This window comes from Carcharodon carcharias, chromosome 26, assembly GCF_017639515.1.
Source record: "Carcharodon carcharias isolate sCarCar2 chromosome 26, sCarCar2.pri, whole genome shotgun sequence".
In the NCBI taxonomy this organism is placed as follows: Eukaryota; Metazoa; Chordata; class Chondrichthyes; order Lamniformes; family Lamnidae; genus Carcharodon; species Carcharodon carcharias.
Window position 1 is genome coordinate 36,787,436 of NC_054492.1, and position 19,790 is coordinate 36,807,225.

A 19,790-nucleotide genomic window follows, 5' to 3' on the forward strand; every position below is an offset into this window, starting at 1 on the left:
GAAACTTCTTCACTCAGAGGGTGATGATCCTGTGGAATTCTCTACAACAGAGGAGGCCAAGTCATTGAATATGCTTAAGAAAGAAATAGATAGATTTCTGGATTCTAAAGGCATCAAGGGGTATTGAGGAGAGCTCAGGAGTATGGTGTTGAGATCGAGGGTCAGCCATGATCATACTAAATGGCGGAGCAGGCTCGAAGGGCTGAATGACCTGCTCCTGCTCCTATTTTCTATGTTTCTACCAATCACAGCGGTGGCTTCAGCCACCTCAGACCTAAGCTCCATGATTCCCTCGTTATAACTCTCCACCCTGCACCCCCCTTTCTTCCTTTAAAACACTTAATAAGGCCTGCGCCATTGATCAAGTTTTTAGCCATCTGTTCTCATACCCCTCCTTTGGTTCAGTGTAAATTTCTGTCTGATTATGCCCTATGAAATGCCTTGGAATATTTTACTTTGTTGAAGGCGCTATATAAATATAAGTTGTTGTTTCAGTATCTGGTAATGGGAATCCACTGGCACCCAGGAAAAGAACCTCAGGGCCAACATTCAGCCTTCATATACAAGATTCAGAACAGTCTTCCCTTTCTTTTCACATTCGGAACATACCTGGTTTCTTTCTCCATTAATGCTCATATTCTATATCCCTTTTCCTATCCAATAAAGTAAAAGGAAGGGCTATTAGGCGTACATTCTGTACTGAGTACTATTGCAATCCCCCTGGAGACCGATCACTTTTAAAGGAAAGGAATTCCCATGAAGCCAACTGAAAAAAAACCACTGGATAAGATTTTACTCTTTAGAACTTTTACTGTAACAAACCAATTGAAAGCAACATAATTCAAACATTAATTAACACGGAAAGATATTTCAAATAAAAAGGTAAATTTCACTTTAAATAGTCGATACAGCAAAAATATGCCTCATGCAGTTATAAGCACTCACATTATTTCTCACACAAATGTGCAATCTCACAGTCTTTCCAACAAAAATTTTCATTTTCTAGGATCTCTCACTTTCCATCCAATCATTTTGGCCCTTGAGTCTCATTCACCCTCAGCCGTATTCCTTCCGAAATCCCTGGACATGTTTAACACTGACAAGGTGGATGTCTAAGAACTCTCTCTCACACTCAAGTCATGACAGTCATGATGACACAGAATCCCCAGAGGCTCCCTTCTCAGACCTGTTTAAATGGTCTGGTAGACTCTAGCAACACTGAGACCACAGCAATGGCTCTTGTCCAATCCACAATCCCTTCCTGTGTTCTGTCATTTCCTACTGTATAACACACACACTAACACAGTCTCTGCTTTATTCTCAGAGCCCTGCTTCAACACCAGGATCTATTCCAAAACTGCCAAACAGAAACCATAGAGTGAAACCAACCCCATTGAAATTAGCATTCTCTTTGCCTTTTGCTCCTGAGCTGTTCATCCCCATGGCAACCCCAGGTCACACGGGCATTTCTTAGAACCTAATTATATCATAGTCAGGAAACCAATTTATCCTCTTTCAGAATACTCCCCAGCCCACTTTAGTCTTAAAGGGACATCGCACAAAAAGACAATACACGTTTCCCAAAGCATATGGGTTATTCACAGTAGGGAGACTCCAGTAACACCATCCAGTTCATTCTTGCACTGAAATCGACAGTTCCTCACCACAGTATCCAACTGCTTCTTGAATGTCTCCAGGCATTCACTAACCTTCACTACTCTACCTGACGCCATCTGGGTATTGATCACCCTGTGTGAAGAATTGCTTCTGGTCACCATTCTTGAAGTTGGCTTTTGCTTTGATTTCCTTGTCCTGCATTTGTAGGTTAACTTGAAACAATACCTCTGATTGTACCTTTCTACTCCACTTGATGTCTGATTATTTCTACAAGGTGTCCTCTCATACACCTACTTTTAAAACTGATGATTTGGAAATATTTGTAATATTTCCCCATTATTCCATCCTTTGATACTAGGAATAAGAATTATTGCTCTTCTTTACACCATTATCAAGACCTTGGTACTTGCCTTGTGTATTTGATGACCAGAACTCAATATTCAAGGTATAGTCTGATCAGAGTACTAAACAATGTCGGCGTGACAGCCTCAGACTTGACCTCCACTGATCGGACAACAACCTCTAGGAAATGGAATGGCAGTTTACTGAAGACTAGGCTTGTGATAGGTGCTGCACTGTGTTCAGGACATTGGTGGTGAGCACGTTAGCACAGTGTGAAGGGCAGGTTATTCTAAGTGACTAATATGCTTAGTACAGCGCATTCTTTCAAAGTATGGCTGATTCCTCTTACATTGCCTGACCTGGTAAAGCAGTGAGTGGTCATGGAGTTGGCATTGTTTAGCCCATTCTTTCCACTGATCTGCTAGAGCTTTCCAGGAGCCTCTCCTTTTGTCTGTTCCAAGGTGAGTCTCCCTCTTAAAGTAACACTTTCAGCATTAGCATCCACAAAAGCAGGAGGCTATGTGCCCTACAGCAGTACTCGCTGATATTTTCAGGTTACTTACAAGTAAAACAATGTTCGGTGCTCTGATCCCTTTAAGCTGCTGCAGGTCTTTAATTCCAAAAACTGCACTCATCCCAGAGATTCCAGTGTGGTCAGTACTCGGGTTATCAGATGGGTCAATCCTCACACAAAACAGGGATTGTGTCCTCCAGGGAAATTCCAGGCTCTCTCTGATCTGTGTAGACAATAGGGGAGTCTTGGGCCACCTCAACCTTACCTCTCCACAATGTGCTCTCAGGTGTTTGTATCAAAGGAGGACTCATCATCCCTCCCACTCCTCGATCAACAGTGTCCACAGAGAGATCCTTAGGTACACCAGCACTCTTGATCCTCAACCTTACACACTGCTGAGCAACGCATGGCTCAGGCTGGCCCACAATCTGTCCGCTGGTCTCGGGTGTGTTAAGGAGGTGGATAGTAAGTATAGGAAAATCTCTGTTATCCGGCTCTTCCAGGGATGGGAAGTGCCAGTTAATCAGATATGCCAGTTTAATGAGGTAGAAAGTGAGTTCTGCGCTTCCATCCATTGAGAAAGTTCCAGGATGATCACACCAGCATTGAGGTCTTGCGAGAGGTGCAGGAGCGTGTGAATCGAGTGGGTGGTACCAAGGGAACATGGTGCTGCAGAGCAGTGGGAGGCTTGGACTGGAGCAGTGATGGGCCACCAATAACTATTACTAGTGAGTTCGGCATTTCCAATCAAAAAAACAGATCCAACCCCAGAATTCCGATTAATAGAGAATTCCAGTTGGTAGAGTGCTGGAATACAGACATTTTACTGTATAAGCTCATCCCCACCATATCTGGTCAACATTCTACTCTCTGACACTATCTCATTCTCTCCTTTTCTCTTTCATATTCCTCCCATTCCCAATTCACACATCGCGCCTCTCTGTCATCAGCATAATAGATTTCAGTAAGCCCTCATCACCTTTCTCCTGGCACATCCTATTTGTCTCTTCTCTCTCATTCGTCCCAATTACACACCTTCTCTCAGTCCCTCACTTTTCGGATGCACTCTATCCTACTCAGATAAATTTGCTTTATACTGTTGCCCTTTTCCATGTACAAGCGCATTCTCCCTCTCGCCCTGCACTTTCCCCGACACTCCTATAGTCTCTCATTTCCTGGCACAGGTGCAATTGACCTCTGTCCTCCTCCGGCTTCCCCTTTCTTTATCCTCTCTCTCGATGGTAATCCAATGGAGCGGTTCATCAGTAAACAGCTTTCAGCAATCCAAATTGGGAAGCACTTTGAGCAACATGACAAGGTGCTGCCGACAGCCCCCAACCATCTTCTGTTCTATGCAATTTCCATTTTTACACAAATAAGCTGGACTGTCCTGGCAAGTTGCCAAATCCCATTTCAGTTCCTGTTTTATCCACATCCATCAGGACCCAGCATGGCCTTTTCTTCATAGACTTCACTGTATTTGACACATACTGATTATCAAAATTATTAATAAAACGCCTGTTGTCATCACAAACCTAGCCTACTGGCACACATGGATTCAACATATGTACTTTCTTGAATTTAGCTGCAGGGAGAACAAGACAATGTGGGTGGCCATGGTTACTTACAGAAACCACAGATTTCCACTGGAGTTTTATCTTGTCAGCAATAAATGGTTGACTTGCTTCCAACTGCAGCATCCAGACTGTGTGAGACCCCCACCCCTCCTCTGCTTCCCTGTCACACCATCAATCAGACCACAGCTGCAAATACAGCAATCACAGGTAAGAAAGGTAATATAAAGGGAGGGTGAGATATGCAAAGTACTCAAGAGGGGATAGTTTGGCATGTCTAATGTCTTTTCAGGTTTATTTTTAGAATCAGAACTTATCGACCCCAAGTAGCAATTACTGCCTGCCAACCAACCAGTGGGCAGGCCCACTCCAAAATCTAAGCACTCACCACACGGGTAGGAAACTTCTAACACTTGTGAGAGTGAAACATCCTTACATCGCTCCCACACATCACCATTATTACAACACTCCCCATACATCACCCTTATATTACAGCACTCCCACACATCACCATCATTACAGCACTCCCATACTTCACCACTATTACAGCACTCTCACACATCACCATCACTACAGCACTCCCCGCACATCACCATCATTACAGCATTTCCACACATCACTATCATTACAGCACTCCCACACTTCACCATCATTACAGCTCCCCCTCTTACATCACTATCATGACTTGCCTGGATGAGTACAGCTCCAACAATACTCAAGAAGCTTGACACCATCCAGGACAAAGCAGCCCACTTGATTAGCAACCCATCCACAAACATTCACTCTCTCCACCACTGATGCACAGTGGTAGCAGTGTGTACCATCTACAAAGTGCATTTCAGGAACTCACCAAGGCTTATTAGACGGCACCTTCCAAACCCATGACCATTACCATCTAGACAAGGACAGCAGATTCATGGGAACACCACCACCTGGAAGTTCCCCTCCAAGCTACTCAACATCCGGACTTGGAAATATATCGTCGTTCCTTCACTGTTGCTGGGTCAAAATCTTGGAACTCCCTCCCTTACAACACTGTGAATGTATCTACACCACATGGACTGCCATGGTTCAAGGAGGCAGCTCACCACCACCTTCTCAAGAGCAATTAGCGATGGGCAATAAATGCTGGCCAGCGACACTCACATCCCATGAATGAAGAAAAAAAAATTACAATACTCCCGCACTTCACCATCATCACAGCACTTTCACACACCACTATTACACTACTCCCACACATCACCACTATTACAGTACTCCCACACTTCACCATCATTATAGTACTTCCACACTTCACCATCATTACAGCCCTCCCCACTCATCATTATAGTGCTGCTGCACCGCACCATCATTACAGTACTCCCAGACATCACCAACATTACAGTACTCCCAGACATCACCAACATTACAGTACTCCCACACATCACCATCATTACAGCGCTCTGATGCACCATCACTATTACAGCACTTCCACACCTCACCATCATTAGAGGGCTCTGATACTGCCCAATTAATACAGGGTGCTCCCCCCACCCAACATCACGTGGTCACTATATGGCTTCCTCACAATAATATCTAAATCTACTCCACCAGGACAAACTCGTTTAGATCCGTTCACTTGAAGGAGTTTATTCTGTGTAAGGTATCATGATCCATTTTGTCTTGTTCCATAGCGCCCCTGTAATATGCACTATTCCCAAAAAGCTGGGAAGGTGATCAGCTCCCAAATCTGATCGCCTGTGGGATGTCCACCAATGGAATGCTGGGAAACTAAAGAGACATGAGTCCCTGACCTTCCGTTATATGCTGCTGTATCGATGCCCTGTTTTATGCCAGCGGTGAAATGCCTCTCCCTCCGTGTCTAATCAAAACACTATCTGTTTGAAAACAATCCCGTGGGCTTGGCATTGCTAATGGACTTTGTGTAATCAGTGTGAAGTTTCATTTGATCCCAGCAACACTTGAACATTCATTCTCAGATAAGAAGGGTTGTGCCTGATTCCCTTTAAGCAACGTCATTTTATTAAATACATCTTATATATTATAGATTAAAAAGCAAAAGGCAGCAGCAGAGTTAAAGTGGCTGCATTATTAATGCCTCTGCCACACTTCATGTACAAGGTTTAATTATTCATAGGCATTCATTATTCATGTGATTAAAATACACATATCTATTAATTAGATAATTCAAAAGGAATTTGAAATATTGAGTATTTAAAACACCAAAGATTCTTTTTGTCTACACCGTCAATGGTAGTGGTGGCCCCCTGGTGAAGGCCAGCATGAGACCCATTTACAGAAATCCACTCTTCATTACTAATGGTAAACTCACTGCGAAGCACACTGGGGCGCGGGTCTATTAGTCTGGAAAGGCAGAGCTGTAAATTTTGGGGTCATTGTACATTCAGTCGATGCCGAGTGATTAAAGTGCTGAGAATGCAGGCTCCCCAGGGCAAGCGCTGTAGCTGACATCACTGAATACAATCACTTCAAGATTAATCCTTGGGCTTTTTTTTAACTCTCTGTTTCCCTGCCTGCTGATACTATCTAGCAAACCCACAGCCTTTGTGCCTTTAATGCCACCATTAGTTCCCTTCCATTTACCGGATAACACGCAGTTTATACCCCACAAGTAGTCCCATCAAAGATCCACTCTGCTACCATTGTGGCATTGGAACCTCAGGGTTGTTTTAATGCTCGTATCTCGAGTACCATGCATTGGGTTACAGTCCACTGAAATCCATCAGCAACACAGAGCTGTTAGGTAATGCTACACACTAACCGAATCTAGTACAGGTACAGTGTCTCAAAGCCAACAACCTCAGCATGGTGCCTGTGCCGAATTTCAGAGCTTGACAGTTTCACAGAGAAAAAAAACGGAACCTTAATTCAATTAATAGGAGACACACGAAATCAAGTGAAAAAAGTTTCTTCTCGTTAAAGTTTGAAAAGGGGATACATAATAGTGAAGAAATAACGTTTGAGAAAAAAAATTAAAGAATAAAATAAATGAAGCTGACTCGCAAGCTGTGCTGGATTCAAAGTACAGGTGTGTTATTGAAGCTGCTACTCAGGGCATGGGAAAAGACCAGCACACAAAGCTGATAACTAGTCTGGCGCAGTATCTTGTGCAGTATCAAGCTAAATTGGCCCAGTTCGTTATCTGACTCATTTAAAAACAATTAAAATTGATGCGTGACAGCTTATAAAAATGTCCAATTTTCAGACAACTCCGGTTTTCGAATAGCTAGATTTGAGACGTTCTACCTGTAATGATGCTTCTATCATGCTGGGAAGTCTAATTCCTTTAGCTTTGAAGAAGAGTCATATGGGCTCCAAGCGTTAACTCTGTTTCTCTCTCCATAGATGCTGCCAGACCTGCTGAGTCTTTCCAGCATTTTCTGTTTCTATCTAAGTCCAATCTGCTAGCCGTAATTGATTTGATTAATCTCCCTCTTTATCTCCACCTCTTTATCTTTGCCTCAGAACCTCACCTAGGGAGGCAGCAGGGTGGACATTGGACCCCAACTGCAACCATAAGGGTAACTGGGTGGACTTGAGTTGTCCATCCAATTTTACCAGTCAACAAACTAGAAGAGGCAGTAAAATGGTGTGTTTAAAATTTCCCTGAGGCCAGGCAAAGCAGCAGTGCTTCCCCAGGTTCGACAAGAATAACACAGTCTGCTGCTCCCCTTCCCTCAACCCGGTTAAAACTGCTCAACGTCAGGTCTGCCTGAAGTCAGGAAGCTGCAGTGTTTGGTGCCCACAGCTCACCACCAAATTGCTAATTAGGCCCCAACTTCATTAATCAGGACCGGAGTTCCCGCAAGTATGATCTGGTGGTCAGCTGGCACTTGCCAATGGTTGGGTGCCAATGTGTGCCAATATTACTGGTGCAGTGTTAGGAAGGTGCATGAAAGGAGCATTTCCTGTGTTCAAAATCTGTAGCAAAATCATAAGTGCATCCTTGGTGTAAATATTTGCGTGTACACAGTGAAAAGTGAATAAAGTAAATCTGCCCCTAATGATGTATAGACACAGGTTGGGGAAATGCCTGTAACACAGACATGGGTGCATATCTAAGATGAGGAAGGGATTTGGTCAGACAGAGAGGAGCTACTTCCACTGGCCTGAAAGTCCAGAACAATGGGGGTAAACTTAAAATTAGAGCTTGGCTGAGCGGGTTGAGGTCAGGAAGCATCTTTGTCCCACAAAGCGCGGTGAAAACCTAGAACTCGATTCCCAAAAAGCTGTTGAGGCTGGGGATCCAAGAAAAATTTTAAAACTGCGATTGATAGATTTTTGTTAGGTAAGGGCATGGTGGGATATGGTGGCAAGGTGATAATGCAGTTGGTGTACAGATCAGCCTTGTTCGAATTGGTTGGTCAAGGGGCTCAAGGGGCTTCAAGGCCTACCCGCCTGTGTTCACAACAATATGAACACACGGGATTAGTACAGCCAGGAAAGGCATTGAGGCAGTTTGAGGCTTTCTGATAGGAAGGGAACATTGGAGGCCTTGTGACCCAGTCCACTCTGCCCAGTGACACTGGTATCCTGTCTGTTCTCTCTAGGGATAGTGTACAGCTCAGGGAAGCCAAGAATGCTAAAGGGGAGAAAATAACAATCCCTCCCCAACAAACAGAATCACGCACAGCGAGGTAGAATATAAAGATTCTGGCAAGATTAGAAACTTTTCTCTACTGCAGATACTGTCAACAAACAGGAGCCGTTCCCGATCTCTATCTCCTCAAAAGAATCAGCTGCTTACCTTGGACCACCAGCCTTCCCTGCGCAGTGCGTCTCACGCGTGTTCCTGGTTTGTTCGCTGCGCACACATACACCCCAGAATGCTGCACGGACAGGTCAGAGATCATTAGGTTTCCGGTGCCCAGCACTTGGATTCCCTCCACACCAATCGGTCTGCCGTCTGTGGACACAAATATTTAGGGATTAGCTGGGATTTAATCAATGGGAAGCATTGCTGTCCCATTGAAGCATCGCTGGCACATCCAGCATGGGATTAGAGAACGGAAGGTTATTAATCTTGTGTTTTTCTTAAAACAAACTACCAATGCTGAATGATGGAAATAGTTTGGATGTTAAACATTTGGCTCATTAAATGGAAGGAACCATGATTTTGCAACCTGTAACACTGAGCCAAAGATGAAATACAAAGAGATGTGAAGAAACGAAAGGCACAAACACAACACCGGAATAGTTTACAGCCTTTTTGCTTTGAAAATGATTCTGGGTCCTATGGAAGAAGCTTCCTCCTGTACTGTTTCTAATGTGGTACTGTGAGTTTAAACTGCTCAGGTTATGTCAGGCCGACAGACAAAGGATACACATTCTTACACACTGAGGCAATAGGGTTGAGCATTTCCAATGTGTTGGAGGTAAACTAAAACACTGCCCGACAGAATTTGTAGTTTTCCCATCCAGGAAGCAGTGGCTGCACTTGTCACTGAATAATTGCCAACCTTGGCTCAGTTGGTAGCACCTTTGCATCAGAAGGTTGTGAGTTTATGTGCCGCCCCAGAAACTTGAGCGCAAATTCTAGGCTGATACTTCATTACTGCACTGAGCGAGTGCTGCAATGTCAGAGGTGCCATCTTTTGGATGAGACATTAAACCAAGGCTCCGAGGCAAAGTAGTTTAATACTGACAAGTCTGAAAATCAATCTCAGAGCACTCAATAAAACAGCTCCAACTCCTCAGACGTGTAGAGGGTTCTTGTGGAGATAATGCATGTTACTCATTTTGACTGCACTGTTAAACTAATATCAAGAAGGGTCTCATTCAACAAGAACCTTTTTCATTCTCACTTGTAAACAAATGGAGTGATCAATATGGATAATATGATTGGAATGAAGCCATCCCACTCCCTCTGCATTTGTTGAACAATGACACATTGCTGATTGCCCTAGTTAAACAAGTATGATTTCAAACCTCAGAAATCTCCCTCCGACTTTATGTGAACTTGCTGGCCAGAGGCTTTGCACTTCTGACTATGATTTCCCTGTTCATTAAAATAAATGGTCATAAAATATCTGGTTGGTGTGCAAACAAGAATGAGACTCCCATTAAGAGAAATATTTCATAGCTTCTTCTCCAACTGCCACTTAGGCAAATTAGATTAAAATCACCTTCTGTTGGAAATAGATCAGTCTTGGGTTGGACATAGTGATTTACATCCCATTGGATTTTACTCTCTATTGGCTCTGATGGAGAGTAAATTAGGACAAGTGTAAAATAGGCATCCAGCCTAAACCCACCTTGTTTCTACGAGGTACATGCCTTTCATGATCAGGTATGTTAGAATAAATGACCTGATCCTTAGCTTCAGTGTCACCCCCAGATCAGCAACAATATGATTAGCTGCAGGGTTAAGCTCTCTCTAAAGATAAACTTGCATTCACATAGTACCTTTTCAGGACATCCACGAATGCTTTACAACGGATGGATTTTTTTCTGAAATGCAGTCACTGTTGCTGTGTAGCAAAGGCAACAGCCAACTGCGCACAGCAGGATCCCACAAACAGCAAATGAATGAATGGTCGTTTAGTCTGTTTTTGAATGGTGTTGAGGGAAGAATATTAGATAGAACACCTCCATAACCTTCTGTAAATAGTGCCACAGGACTCTTTCACCTGAGCGAACAGAGGATGCCTTGGTTTAACATCTTATCTGACAGACAGCACCTTCGACAATTCAAAACTTGCTCAGCACTGCACTGAGGTGTCAGCCTAGATTACGTGCTCAAACCAGCAGTGGGTCTTGAATCTGCAACTCTGTAACTCAGAGGTTAAGAATTCTACCAACTGAGTCAATGTGACATGACTCTGACCCAAATGTGACTTCATCCCAAACTCAAGGCACCAGCCAATGCTGCAACCGTGTGAAATTTTCTCTCTCTCTTTACAACAGCAAACCTTCTCCAGCTTCAGTTGGTGAAAGTGACAGTTTAAAGCAAATCCACGGCCCAGTACAGCAGTTTTGTGTCGCAGATCTGTGTTAAATGAACTGTGTGGGAACTTCCACATCTTGCTTCAGAGCAAAACCTTTTAGTTGTCAGTTTGGGCTAGTTTCAAACTCAGGAGTTAGTGGGAAAAGACAGAGGGGAGAACAAACCACCAAATTCCCTGCCTCAAAGGAATCGCTGAATTGTATAGCAAATTCCACAAATGTAAAACTCTCAATTTTTTCCTTATATATAACATATGTAGAACACATACAGAGACATAAACATACACACATATATGCTATAGAATTCTCTAGGCCATACACTGTCTTACACATCCAAAAATCACGATTGTGTACACAGTGAGGATCTTCCAGTTAGAAAATTGAATAGATTAGTGATCAAATATTAAACGAAAATCTGATGTGTCAGAGACAAAATCATATTATAATATGAACTGTATCTTGGTCAATTCAATTACAGCATTTTACATTATAAATGTGTTTCCACTATAATGATATCTTCAGTGTCCCCATTATAATTATATCATCATTGACTATTATATCAACCTTTAATTTAGTAACGCTCGTTAATAGCTATCAGTTTGAAATATTATTTTGGGAACAAGCTGCAACTTTGTTATTTTTCACCCAACTTGACTGGAGCTCGGCTTGATGTATCTGATTGAAATTTCAGCCGACTCCAGTGATAGGGGAGTTTAAGAAAATGCTGTTCAGATCATTGGGCAGAAACTTGCGCTGAGCGGGCACCCAACCCACTCCAGCATAAAACACCCGTCGGGCGGGCATCCGGACGTCACTGCGCACTCGCGCGATATTTCAGTCGGTGGGCGCGTGTGGGAGTCAACAGCGCACCCGCCGACAATTAACAGGCCCTATTAACAGGCCACTAAAGTTCCAACGGAATGAAACTTTTCGCTGCCCGTCCGACTTTATGGTTGGCGGGCAGGTGGAAAGGCCAAGCGGCCTTTGGATTTTTCGGAAACCTGGATGAGGTTTCCAACAGCGATTAAAAATCTAATAAAAATTTTAAAAATCCATTCATTACAAGTCCCTGCTCATGTGCGAGAGCCACATCAGGGGACATGTTTATATGACATCGCCAACCTCTTTACTTTTAACGTTATAAATCTTCAGCTCCCTGAGGCCGGCTCTGTGCCTCGAGGAGCTTCTACTGCCTGAACCCAGCCGCATGTAGAAACCTCCGTGCTCGCCCTCCTCCCACCCCCAGCCCGGCTGGCGCTCAGCGTTGCTGCGTGCGATTCACACCGGCTGACCGTTAACTGGCCAGTGAGCGTGAAATCGACGTCGGGACCCGACTGCGGGCGGCTGTCTGCTTTGCGCCTGCTCTCGGGCCCACCCAACCAGCTAAAAACCTGGCCATAGCTTTCACAGTGAATTAACAGCTACGATGAGAATGAGTTTGAAAGATTCCTCTGACGGTGCAATAAGCTTTATCCAGTGGTTGGATCAGCAGAATCCCAGATTTTCATGTCCTTCCTGCCTTAGCTGATCTGACCCGGGAGTTTAATTTTTAAATATTTGATGTGATGTTCTTATTCATAGTTAAATACCAGAACTCACAGCAATTTCAGTAGCGGAGAAGTAAAGATCACAGCCGCTTCTGCAACAAAGGCTGAGGAACTGGAAGATGCAAAACTGAGACGCAGCATCGCCACAGACAAGAGATGAATATAATTCCCACGCGAATGATATTTAGTGGGAGGCAGCAAGGATAAAATGGTTGAAGAACCAGGGCAAGGCTAGGACCACAAAGGTCCAGCCAAACTTAGGAGTAGGACCTCATTGTCATTCTTTTCCATTTCCTGCTTGGCAGCTAACCAAATTGGCCGGGAAGGAAAACCATCAACAGCTGAGCAGTTGGGAACCCCGAAGGGGGTCTCTGGCACTCAGGAAGGCTGAAGGTCAGTTTTGGTGCTGGGGAGGGAAGAGGGGTCTTTGGGCCAGAGGATGCGGGGTGGTGAGGGGTTAGATCAGATATTGTAGTGGGAAGTCAGTTAGTGGAATATGCCGAAGGCTTTCTTTCAGGGTTTGGTCCTCATGGCCCACGATGAGTGCTGGAAAATGCAGTTAGCTGGTGGAGCTGGCAGCTCTCTTCTCCCTTTCAGTGTTGGGTTTCCTATTCCCTGCATGGCCTCAGTGAACTTTAAACTGGATTCCCAAATGTGCTGTGGGAAGCCGATTTAAATATGTTAATGAAGTCTCCTGTCTCTCTATGGTGGGGCACCACGAGAGACACTAGGGGCAGAATATTGCACTCGTCGGATGGACCCAAACAAGTGTAAAATGACGCGTGATGACGTTGGGTGAGCATCCCGATGCCATTGCACATTTGCAATAATTCGGTCGGGGGGGAATGCGCGGGAGTTGGCAGCACACCCGCCGACAATTAACAGGCCTATTAAGGCCATTAGAGTAATAATTAAATGAAACATTTCACTGGCAAAAAGGCCAAGCGGACTTTGGATTTTTTAGGAAACCTCATCCACCGGCGGGATGAGGTTTCCAACAGTAAATAAAAATTAGATATAATTTTTAAAAATTCATTCATAACTTGTCCCTGCTCCTGTGACAGAATCACATAGCCAGCGAGCGTGAAATCCATGTCACAGAGTCACATGTGCGGACATGTTTTCAACATTGCTTAAGTTTTTAATTTTTGAGTTTATAAGTCTTCAGCTCCCTGAGGCAGCTCTGTGCCTCCAGGAGCTTTCAGTGCGCGTACCCGCACGCATGCACAGACTTCTGTGCTTGCCCTCTTCCCGCCCCCCACCCCGACAGCGCTGAGCGCTGTAGCGCATGTTTTTGGCCAGCCAGCCCGACAAGGTGAAAATCCTGGCCTCGGGTAAAAAACAGCTAATGGTGGAGTGGGTCAGGGTCGCATTTTGCACATTTGACAGATTAACCCTCCCCCCACTGCCCACACCAGCCCTCTCCTGTCCATCATGGGGTGCTGGAGTGGATTAATATCAAAGTCAATATTTCTGTGTCTATACACCTTTCAGTATTTCTGCCTGAGCGCATCTGCCTTAGTGTATTTATCTCAGTGTTTCTGAGTTCGAATCACCTGGCTTGTATGTCTCACCCAATGTATCTCTGTTGGTTTATGACCTGAAGTGTGGAAGGGAGTGATTCACTTGCTGGGTGTTGATTCTTTAATATTCTACCAGTTCTTATTAGGCAAATAGAACAATGTCTCTTGCATCTCAATTAGATTTTAAAGGTGGACTTTGAGGTGTATTAACCGCAATTTCACACATCTCAAAATGTTAACAGCTCCTTGTACTTACAGACCAGAGCAAACCACTGATCAAGATAACTTGTGCATCATGCTATGATGAGATGATGGTGTAGTGGTAATGTCACTGGCCTACTAATCCCGAGGCCCAGGCTAATGCTCTGGGGACATGGGTTCAAATCCCACCACGGCAGCTGGTGGACTTTAAATTTAGTTAAATCTGCAATCGAAAGCTAGTCTCTAACTGACCTAAAAACCCAAATGGTTCAGTAATGTTCCTTTAGGGAAGGGAATCTGCATCCAGCAATGTGGTTAACTCTTTCCTGCCCACTGAAACGGCCTAGCAAGCCGCTCAGTTCAAGGGCAGTTAAGGGTGGGCAACAAATGGTGGACTTGCCAGCGATGCCCACATTCCAATGAAGATTAAAGAAAAAAAACGCTGGCAATCAAACACTTTATTCTCTCTGTTTGTGGTGCATTGACACTTGAGATGGAGGCAAGTGAGTTTTGAGCCAAATCCCAGGGCTTAAAGTTAAGAGCAGAATGATAGTTGGAGCCTGTTACATTTCAATAAGATGCATGAATGCAAAGCTGCTTAGTTATTATAAAGTTACCAGCACAAAAAGAATCAATGAGGATTTGCTATTACTCTGTTAGAGACCTTCTTGCTCCTGAACTATGCCAGCTCTGTCTAAATAAAACCTCAAGGACCACACCCTGTGGCTCTACATCATCATTTATGCCCTGGAGTTTGAGCTGCAGTGATGACGATCAGTGTCCATTTCGTGCTGAAAAACATACGTATTGACAAAACTGGACAAATGCTGAGAAATTCACTTCTACAGGTACACTGAGGATGACGAATTGTTACAGGTGTATCACTGTAGACAGTGCAAGTGCATTGAAAAATTGACACTGTAATAGATGCCTGGAGGCCGGTGTACTGAGATACAGGGACAGCAATGTGGATATGTCAAGGTAGCTGCACAGAGTCTATAAAACTTTTGGTGCCCATTTGTTTGGCCGTGACTCGCAGTCCAAATTCTCTTCTGGGGAAGCACATGATCTCCAGTCAGACCCAGTTCAGTCACTTCTTGTTGCAACTGGAAGGAATTAGACTTCCAGCCCAACAGGCTTTGTCTAATCATAAAGCACAACCTTGAAGGACAGATATGACCCACGATTAATCCAGTTCTTTCTCAGGAACTTGTTTCTTGGCTCCCATCATGTCGTTCACATGCACACATTAAAAAATGATGGTTATTAGCTCTAATATTGCGGTTTTGTTGACTTAGCTAACAATTTGCTGTCATCCATTACTTCATAGGTTTAACTAGCAAGCATTTCCCAAAATAATTTAACATGAAATATTCATTCTCTACTGGAACAGAATGAAGGGGCACTCTCCCTTTACCTAAGTGAATCCGCCACTATATCAACACAAAATGAAGGGTTTATAACCCCTTTGCCTGATAACATTGCACTTGTACCAATACAGAATAATTACTGGATGTGATGTTCCTTTAAAAGCCTTCCTTTCACTATGCCCATTCCCCGCAGGTGTATGGCTCAGCTGGAGCCCCAACAGACTAAGAACTACTGAGAAGAAAGTGCTCACCGAGACGGCTCCAGGAAACGATCGGCCGAGGGTTCCCGGTTGCGACACATTCCAGGACGGCTGTTTGGTGCACAGTGAGTGTGAGGTTCTCGGGACCTACCAGGATTGTTGGCTCCTTATAAACATTTGAGTGTGAACCTGAGGAAGAAGACAAATAAAGTCAATAAAGAAAGACTTGCATTTATACAGCACTTGTTATGACCATCTGACAACTCCAGGAGCTTTCACAGCCAATGAGGCGCTTTCATATTGTAGATACTGTTGTAATGTAGGAAGCACAGCAGCTAAGTTGTGCACAGCAAGATCCCACAAACATAATGATAGTGAGCAGATAATCTATTTTTGTGATGTTGATCGAGGAATAAATATTGGCCAGGATGTCAGGGATAATTCCCCTTCCCTTCTTCAAAATAGTGCCACAAGGTCTCCACATCCACCAGGGCAGCCAGATGGGGCCTCGGTTTAATGTTTCGTCCGAAGGATGGCACCTCCAAAAATGCAGCACTCCCGCGGTACTACACTGGAGCGTCAGCCTTGACTTTTGTGCTCAAATCCTGGAGTGGGGCTTGAATCCTGAACCTTGTGACTCAGAGATGAGAGTGCCACCAACTCAGCCACAGCTGAGGGTTCAATAGCACATTCAAGCACAAGACAATAAAAACTGCAGCAAAACCTTGGCTCCTTGGGGTTTGCCTGTTTTCCTGTGTAGGGCCAGAGAGGAACTCTTGACAAAGGAATCCTGAATTGGTAAGTGAGGCCTTTTATTTAAACCCAGAAGGTAAATGGGGATGAAATCATCAAAGGGTGAAGATAAGCACTGGGTCCGATGTCCTGTTTCTGTCCTCAGTACTTAAACATGGAGATGTCAAGTCAATTCTGTGTCATACCACTGAATGAAAAAGTAGATACAAGAGAATAAAATGCAATGAGGGTAGAAAATTCTAAAAACTTCAGGCGACTAAAAGATGCACTCGAATCATCACAAAGGAAACTGAAGCTTTAGTTTTGCCCAGTTGAATTCACGTAGTGAGTCAGATTCCCATTTGTCATTCCTGAGCTCCTGCTGTAACACAGTGAACTGTTGTGTGATTCACCCAGTTCTGTGTGAGGAAGTTGGGGGCGTGGGTTGGTGGTGGTGGGGGTAGTGGGGTTGGTAATAGACCAAATCACCCAAAGTGCATTTATATCAATCAATGCAATGGAACCAGTTTTCCATCTGACAACTGCAAACAGTCAAAAGATCCAGGACCCAACAGCAAAAGGAATGTCAAAGGGGGAGAGTAAGTTATGGAGATCTTGAAACAGGAACAAAATAGCTGATAAATATACATGTGCTTCTGAGAGGCTCTGGAGCATTGGGTCTTGCACTGTAATTTGGCTGAGTGAAATAAACAGACTTGCATTTCTATAGCACCTTTCAAATCCTCAGGACAGCCCAAAGCGCTTTACAGCCAATGAAGTACTTTTCAAGTGTAGTTACTGTTGTAATGTAGGAAACACAGCAGCCAATCATTACAAAGCAAGCTCCCAGAAACAGCAATGTGTTAATGACCAGATGATCTATTTGGTTATGGAGAAATAGAAAAATGGTCAGGGCACTGGGGATAATTCTCCTTCGAAGTAGTGCCATGGGATCTATTACATCCACCTGAGAGAGCAGGCAGAGCCTCAGTTTAATGTCTCATTTGAAAGACAGCACCTCTGATACTGCAGCACTCCCTCAGTACAGCACTTGGAGAATGGACTTTAATGGACTCATCCCCCCCCCCCCCCCACACACACACACACACACACACACACTCCCCTCCCCCCCCCCAACCCTCCCAACTACCACCACCACCACCACCCACCCCCCGGCCCCAGAGGTGAGTTCCAAGGCAGGGGGGTTGTTTGACTGAATGAGAGGGTGCAAGGTGGGGATCCTGCTGCCTTCCCACCTCCCCCAATTATGTCAATTAATTCCCACTTGAGGGCCCCATCCATACCAGGGGTGGGTGGGGGCCTCACCATTTGGGGAGAGCGACATGCAAACCACGGCCTTCTGGGAGGGGTGTCCCTCATTCAAAGGCATTCAGTACCTGATCAAAGGACCAGACATCGAGTGAAGGGGGGGCCACTGAGAGCCACCCCTTGCCCTTTCCTCTGATCTCCCCTCCCCACTTCACTGCCAACTTCCTCCCTGTTACCCCCATCCCACCCTTTACTTACCTTTGTGCGGGGATCTAACGATGAACTCTGGTGAAGGCCCAGGTGCATTACCAGTAGCAGCCACCAATCCCGGTGGCACAGGTGGTAATGGCGAGCTGCCAGCCTCTGATTGGCCGGTAGCTCTCGGGGGCGGGTTTGGAGTCAGGAGCCTGGGCAGCAAGGTTCCCGCTGCCAATGAGGGACTTAATGCCCTCGGGACTGCCAGAGATCAGGTTGGGGGGGGTTTGTTGCCAGTGTTGATGGTGAATGTCAGGCACCCCTGCCAGACCTCATTTTCCGCCTGGACTGTCAGCCTAGATTTTTGCTCTCAAGTTATCGGAGTCGGAATTTAACCCACAACCTTCTGGTTCAGAGGCAAGGATGCTACCAACTGAGCCATGGCTGACATCGGTGATGGTGTAAAATGGATGCTAATGATTCTACCACCCGTTATAAATCTCGCCTGCTGCCTTCAGTGGAAATGAAAACCAGGCGAGGTTTCTGACAGGCAGCTGAATCTACATCGTATTGGTACCAGGGTGTTACACCTTCAGTCGGAGTCAAAACGATTCCCATTCAGGTTTCTGAAGTCAGTTCCAGCATCACGTGTGTCTCAGTGCAGTCAGCATTGAAACATGCTTAGCTGAGAATTACAGGCCGGAGGGTTAAAATTGAGCCATTATTTTTCCAACCGCTTTCCTCCTCCTGGCCTTGAGATGCGGAAGTGCCCCTTCCACCACCTCAGCTGAGGTTGGATTTGCTTCCATTTTCTTTTCACTCTTCCCTTTTCATTTTCAGACGTTCTGCAGGATCTGTGCCACCTCAATCACCAGCCTGAACTGTCAGGGCCATCAGATCAGTAATCTGCTCTCAGATTCTCACCGAAACCTTCACTGCTCGCTGCTGAGCCATGTACGAGCATGTCCCAGGTTGATTCATCAACCCCAACCCCCCCCCGCCCCCCCACCCCCCCAACCACCACCCTCCATCTCTCATGAACACCTCGAGCTGATTTTTCCCAACCCTTGGGTGGCAGGTTAGAAGGCAGAGGGTCGCCAGGAAAAGAGAGAGGTGCCACTGGGAGAATCCCCGACGCATGCTCGCTGCTGGGGTAGTTGCCTGCTCAATGGAGAGGGGGGGGGGGGTGGGGGGGGCAGCCCAATGAAGTAACTGAGGCCTCAAATAGGGCCTATTTCTCATGTTCCCAGCATTTTGCCAGCAGCGAAGCAGCTTCCCCCCCCCTCAACCCCTCGCCACCGCCACATGTAAAGGCCGCCAGCTTACTGGGGGGTGGCAGGCTGAGGAAGGTGCTGGGTACCCTAGGAGACAGAGGCTCCAGCCTCTGAAAAGGAGGCCGTGGGTATCAAAGGGTGCCCCCATGAACCCCACAATCCAAGCAGAGGGGTTTCCCTTTCGATCTGAGGGGCCTCTCAAATAATTATTTATCTTTTAAGCTCCAAGGGCGCCTCCATTTTGAGGTGCCCTCATGTTCCACTACCTGCCACAGCAGCACTCACCTCTCTTGGCTGGTCGGCCTAGGCTCCTGAGCTGTGGCAGACCAGACCATTGGCCGGGGGGGGGCACCTGCCAGCTCGAAGGCAGCCAATGAGGAGGCCAGCTCCAGGAATATCTCTGCTCCAGTCTCATTGCTGTCAAGTGCATGCTCAGGGCCCCAATTTGGTCCTGACGTTGGATTTC

At 45.4% G+C, this 19,790-nt stretch overlaps 1 protein-coding gene across 1 annotated transcript in view; it reads right to left on the reverse strand.

The window, feature by feature from the left end:
• igdcc3 (immunoglobulin superfamily, DCC subclass, member 3) overlaps positions 1 to 19,790 on the reverse strand; it is a 119,980-nt gene that overhangs the window by 24,316 nt on the left and 75,874 nt on the right. Inside the window, exons 5-6 of the mRNA XM_041174906.1 lie at positions 15,906 to 16,043; positions 8,816 to 8,974 (exon numbers count right to left, since the gene is read on the reverse strand). Coding sequence (XP_041030840.1) covers positions 8,816 to 8,974; positions 15,906 to 16,043 — 297 coding nt within the window. The remainder of the gene's footprint in view (positions 1 to 8,815; positions 8,975 to 15,905; positions 16,044 to 19,790) is intronic.